This window comes from Penicillium paradoxum (assembly GCF_028828445.1).
Source record: "Penicillium paradoxum strain IBT 22861 chromosome Unknown utg000006l_segment0_segment0, whole genome shotgun sequence".
In the NCBI taxonomy this organism is placed as follows: domain Eukaryota; kingdom Fungi; phylum Ascomycota; class Eurotiomycetes; order Eurotiales; family Aspergillaceae; genus Penicillium; species Penicillium paradoxum.
The window spans coordinates 2,147,546-2,153,545 of NW_026643184.1; the positions used below are offsets into that span (position 1 = coordinate 2,147,546).

Genomic DNA, 6,000 nt, shown 5'->3' on the forward strand with positions numbered 1-6,000 from the left:
CTTATAAAAAGGAGTGGACTAGAAAATCTTTTATTGTGCGTGCTAAGAGAAAAGAAAGAAGAAGGAAAGCTAGCTAGACTAGACTAGAGTGCTAGGAGGTCACGTGTCTTCGCAACAATATATTATCGATGTGTCACACTCATCGGCAGAAAACAACTTTCTAAGTATAAAATCGCGGGAAAATCGTGGTCATGGGAATCGTGGCCATGGCGTGTCGGCGCTTAGTAAGTTAGAGTTATGTCGACTATTCACCACCCTCCTACTTTATTGATCGGTATCGAGGGCAACAAGTCCTAAATGTATAGGATTAAATGAAAAGTAGGTATAGGGCCATCCGATAGTCTGATCTGTGTTGTCGTCAATGAGTGGGCCACATCACCATGCTGGTTTGCGACTTCCTGGGTTCGTCTGTTCCTAATCAAAATCAAGCAAAGTCTTCAATTACACTATGGCCCACGAGTGCGAGGTCACTGGATGGACCTCGGAAGTTTTTGCTTCTCATGAGGTTAGTGTTCTTTGTCGGAATAACAAAGTGAATTACATGGTGCAGAGAGGGTAAACTACCCCAAAAATCATGTGACCAGTGGTACTCAACATTTGCATTTGTGGTCTAGCTAGTCAACTAGTGGCCTGATTACTACGTGAGATTACAAATATGTACTATACAAATGTGCATATTACATTCAGTGAGCTGAGTCCGCTCAGATTGTCGGTTTTGTAATTTTAGAGTTAACAATCTTCAATATCTGCCATTTTTACCATACTGTTGTGTATGCCTAAGTATTGTCAGTATTCAGCCGTCTGTACTGTTGTATTCATATTTATGGGCATAGCGGTCAACCCATTCTTACAGGGGGTTGGGTTATGAAAAGCGATCAATGCATTACTCATGATAACTAAATATAACACAGACATGTACTGAGTTCCGCCATTGCATTATGTGTTATCCCATGGCGGCTTGATGATTTTCCTTGTATGGCCATCAATCTGGCTAGAAGTACTCTTAATATCCTCGAGTTAAAACTTATCTAGCGCATACCTATTAACGACTCACAGCTCCTCTTCCCGGTGTGGAGTCTGAGTAACGGGTGCCTGTTTCGAAAAATCAAACAAGGGCTGAGGAGGAGCAATGAAAGCGCCTGGATACTGGCCGTATGTAGACTGGAAACTTGGCTGAGGATGGAAGGCCTGCTGCGCCTGAGGTGGAAATAATTGTTGGAACTGTGGTGGCAACTGGAATTGGGCATGGGCTGATGGCTGTTGATATTGGGGTGAGAATTGGGATTGGGCATGGGCTAATGGCTGTTGATATTGGGGTGAGAATTGGATTTGGTCAGGGGCTGACGGCTGTTGAAAATGAGGCACTCGGGGCGCGTCCAGAGCAGCAGAAAACTGCTGGGGCATGGATGGGAGCCACGAATAGAAGTTTTGCCCTTGGTCGGGAAGTGCCAATGGTGCTCCTGATCTGTGGCTATTCGCGGCGGGTGATAGTATTGCAAGTGCCTCTTTCACAGAGTATCCAGGGTCACCGATCATGTTTTCGGCAATCAATCTGTCTGCCTCGCGGGGTGCAAGTATTTTTTTGAGAGCAGACCGTGAAACACCCTCCTCCCGCAGCGGAGTGGTTGGCCCCTGGTGCCAAAAGCCAGCCACGATGAATGGAAGCCTGCTTTTCCCCGGTTCTAATTCTCCGACAGCCAGCCAGTTAAGGCCATATTGACCACCGGCTCTGACTTGATCGCGAAGCTCTCGGATATGTTGTTCTTCACGAAGCGTGCTTGGGATATTAGCTCTGGTAGCTCCGTCCAATGCCGGTTGACCTCCTGCGGCAGCGCTTGAAACAAGCCGCACACTACCCTGCGCATCTTCCACCACAAAACGGGCGCCTATTCTGCCAAGCCATTGAATCATGCGTATCGCTTCACCGCTTGATGTGTAACCAGGATTGATAGAGCGCGTTGTCTTTCTTGGTACGATTGCAATTGTACGTGTCTGTCCACCAGTGGCATTTCGAAGTTGAATACTGTTTCCTGGTATATCTGCGCCAACCTGCGGCTGCGGCTGCGACTGTATGTTGGCAGAGGAATTGGCAGAAGACTCCGACGCGCCGAAATTGGCCCATTCATTTGGATAATGAAAGTTCTCACACCACTGTAAGTTCGCAGCGCTTTGCGTAGGTACCAGCTCCGGTTGCAGGAAAAGTACTCTCCAATGCCCAAATAAATCAGGATACCGGATCATTCCAAGATCAGTATCTTTTTTCATTCGTTCATTTCCAGCCTTTATCTCGGCGTTGATGCTTTCAAGCGCGGCAACAGCGACCTTGGCCTTTTCATCTAGGCCTTCCAAGTTCGCCTGAGGATTCAGCCTTGGATTATTTTTCAATGCAGAAAAAAGCACCCTAAGGTGCGGGGTTGCTCTCTCATGTGCATCTTTGTGATATGAAGATAGCTGACCTTCAACATGCTCTACTGGGCGGCTCGCATCATTCCCGTAATAGAAATTAGTATGCCTATTCGCCTCTCCCGGGAGAAGACCTCCAGACTTTTCGCGAAATGATAATAGCTCTGATGCAATTAGTCAAAGTACTAACGATATCTGTAGGGGGGCATACTTTGAAAAGCCTTTTGAGCTTGAATCTTTTCTTCTCCATGATATTTGTCAGGATGAAGAAGCGCTTGTAGCTTTCTAAAATTCACGGCAACCGGAAGAGTCTTGTCAAGTGTGCTCTTAAACGCAGAGGGATCGTCAGATGCGTCAGATATTGCTCTGATTATAAGCAATTTTTCGTTGTGGCTGAGATCCTCCTCATTCCCCTCCATAGTGTCTTTCCCCTCCATAGTGTCTGTGGAACTAGATTTCTGATGCCCGGACATGATAGGAGCGGCAGCCTGCACGGGTATATCACCAGTGACTGTTCCCTGAGCTGGAGCCTGAAGTTCAGGGTGCTCAGAATCTAGGTTCGTGTTCAATTGTGCTCGGAAGTCTTTGATATCAGGCATTGGCATAATTCTTCTTTTTTTTATTTTTTTAAACTTCTTGTTGGTGAAGTCCGGGAGCTTAGCTTTCAGATGTCTTGTTTCGGATAAGTAAAATATTAAATGTGACAAGTTAATTGTTGCCGCCGTTCAATTGAGATCCAAACAGACTTAAGTAAACAGCCTCCAGTTAGCCTGACCACGGTATTAGAGGACCATGTTTTTAGAGATGACCACGATGGTGCCGGTATTTCAAAAAAGGGAGGAAATAAAAAAGAAGAAAATATAAACAAAAAGGGGACCTCAAAGCATATTGAGAGGACAAATTCTCTTGCTGGGATGCCTGAAGATTCCCCCTTGGCGAGTCAGGGTGCGAATAACCCCAGACGAATACCCCCAAAGACTTACAATTCCATACTGCCCAAAGCTCCATTCATCTCCGTCCCCTTTATAGAAGTCCCTTTTGTATGCTTGGTAAAGTCGATAGGCACATAAATTCCTACATGGGTATACAAATCGAAATCATCTGCGGAGCGCATTGAAATCTGGGAGTTCTCAGGAACAAAACGAGTCATTAAAGTATAAAGTAAGGGAGTTGAAATGAATAAGAGCTAAAATTTCGGTTTCAATAAAACGGAAGTAATTACGGTAGTATATGAAAGTAGCACAAAAAAAACAAGGAATTATCAACATGAAAACAGTTATCTTTTCTTTAAATGGTTGGCACAATCCTTCCAATAAATCCAAGCTTGTCTCCATAATGAAGACTCTAGGTCCAGGCCCATCTGTGTATATGCAAGCTCAGATAAAAACTTGGTCCAGTATCTATTATAGAGGGGTACTACCTCAAGGAGGACCCCCATATATTTGTAAACACGAAGCGTTATGAGGCGCCGGAATGAAATGGAACCACAGCTTGCCATACAAAGGTACCAACGAAGATCTCTCCAGAGTCGGTTTGGAAGATGATATGCGCCCATCAGGTATCGCCGACGTATAGGCGATGGCTTATCGCGCATAAGAAGAACCATGAAAACTGCCATGATCTCGTCCAGTGCTCCTAAAATGGATATCGCCTGTTCTTGTGTCCACGGGGAGCTTTCAGCACCGGCTATCTGTCCAACAGATGACATCTTCATTCTAAGGTACTCAAACAAGTCACCCGTGGTCTTACCAAACAACTGTCTCAAGCTCAGGGACGTATTTGGGGTTGATATAAGTTCACCAAGTGGTGATCGGCTTGAGAGACTCTGGCGTGCGGCGTGGAGAGTGAATCGAATGTTGACATAATCGGCGGGGTTCACTTCACCCGATGGTATTGAGTTGAAATAAAAATCGAGTAAAGGAGGCACTTTTTTGGAACCCTGCTCACAAGCTTTGAACTGGTCCCAAGACGGAGATCCTGTTACAAAGTAGAAGAGAATATTCCCTACGGCCTCAAGATCCTTTCGGGCCGAATAGTCTGATAGGTCAGCAGTTTCGAAACTGCCCACCATGATCTGTGGTGTTTGCCACTGTGCTAGTCCAACCATAAAGGATGACGGTGTAAGATTTCCGTGGGATATGTGACGGGAATGCATCCATTCAAGACGATAAATCATCTGGCATGCAAATTCGATCAAGACACGCATGTCAAATTGTCGGCCACATTGATTGAAGACCATTTCAAGGGATTGCCCAGGCAGCTCGGTTACCATGGTCTTTTGTCCGTACGCTATCCCAAACCAGTACAGGTTCGGGATTCCAACGCCTCCTGAAAGGGCTTGCAGGGCAGCAGCTTCCAAGGCCAGATTAGAACTTGCCATCTCAGTTCTGATGGATACTTTTTCGAGCGTTTCGATATGGTGACCTTCTTCTCCTTAGCAAATGTATCAATGAGGGAAGATGTATTAGGCTCTTTACCTATGCCTGTGCACTCTGGTTCCAACCATTGTTCTACCACAAAAGGGCAGATAGTATTTGCGGTGGTGAACATTTTGATGTAACAGGCTGACTTCTCAATAAGTGAAAAGGTTACTATCCTTGTCTGAAACAGCCTATAAAGCACAGGAAGTCCACGGTTTTCCCAGGTCGTGATTTTGATGTTAATCTTCATAGTCGCGCGGCTGGCTACATCCATTCCTATTGGTTGCTTCGACTGTGATAGACTCATGATCGTTTCGCTGCCTACGAATATGGACTTTCCAAATCCAACACCCAAGGCAACTCAAGATATAAATTGCTTGTGCGCCTCTTGATCAAAGTTGACATTTTAGTTACCGATGCTTCCAGAATGCCACGGAAAAGCCAAAACTCTACGCCGTGGAGAGAGAAGAGAAGACAGCAAGCCGAAGGCATTACGAATGCCAGAAGACTATCGAAGACCAACCGAGAAAGGTTTCGTCGCCAGAAGAGAGCCGCATTCAAAGGAGCCAATCGTTTGTTTGTCGATGGCCTCGATACGGGTCGTGACCGTCGCATCTATGTTCTCATTATGGAAAAGATGAAGTCTGGGCCTCGTTATACTACGTATGATTCTCACCCAAAAAGTGAATGGATTCCGGCAGCAGAAGAAGTGGTAAGTCGCGTGAATATGAAAGAAAAAAGGCGAGGGTCTCGAAGTCTAAATTTCAATACAGGCCAGAAATTGGCCCCGAACCGACACATGGAATCCTTCCGACTTCGGCGATTCACCGAAAGCAAATGACCAGGGCCCAAAGAACGCACAAATTGTATCCAGCCAAAAGACCTTTCGACAAATGCTCATAATACCACGGCCGCCTTTACTCCACTTCTGAATTGGAAAAATGCAAGTTATGTTGGAAGAAAGGATCACTCCAGTCTAACATCGCGTGGTGCCCAGGGCGACGAATGAAATATATGAATTCTAGATTGATCCTCGCACAATACTAGTAATTCATTAGTCATGATAGTCAGCATACTCAAAGATTCTATCCTACCTGGTCAAGTATTCGCTGGTCTTGTAATGTAGGTGTAAGTAATTGTTCAACGTTGATCCGTGGGGACAAGCGGCTGATCCAAC

At 45.6% G+C, this 6,000-nt stretch overlaps 2 protein-coding genes across 2 annotated transcripts; one reads left to right on the forward strand and one right to left on the reverse strand.

Annotated features, from left to right (window-relative positions):
* Window positions 1-1,050: 1,050 nt before the first annotated feature.
* Window positions 1,051-2,241, reverse strand: N7457_007222 (putative glutamine rich protein; the record flags this gene model as incomplete). The annotated part of the gene is made up of 1 exon (XM_057178265.1): window positions 1,051-2,241. The coding sequence occupies one exon, from the start codon at window positions 2,239-2,241 to the stop codon at window positions 1,051-1,053; it is 1,191 nt and encodes a 396-aa protein (XP_057030009.1).
* A 3,009-nt stretch (window positions 2,242-5,250) lies between these two features.
* N7457_007223 (uncharacterized protein) lies at window positions 5,251-5,664 on the forward strand (the record flags this gene model as incomplete). Its single annotated transcript, XM_057178266.1, has 2 exons — window positions 5,251-5,535; window positions 5,602-5,664. 2 exons carry the CDS (start codon window positions 5,251-5,253, stop codon window positions 5,662-5,664), a joined length of 348 nt encoding a protein of 115 aa, XP_057030010.1.
* Window positions 5,665-6,000: the final 336 nt, after the last annotated feature.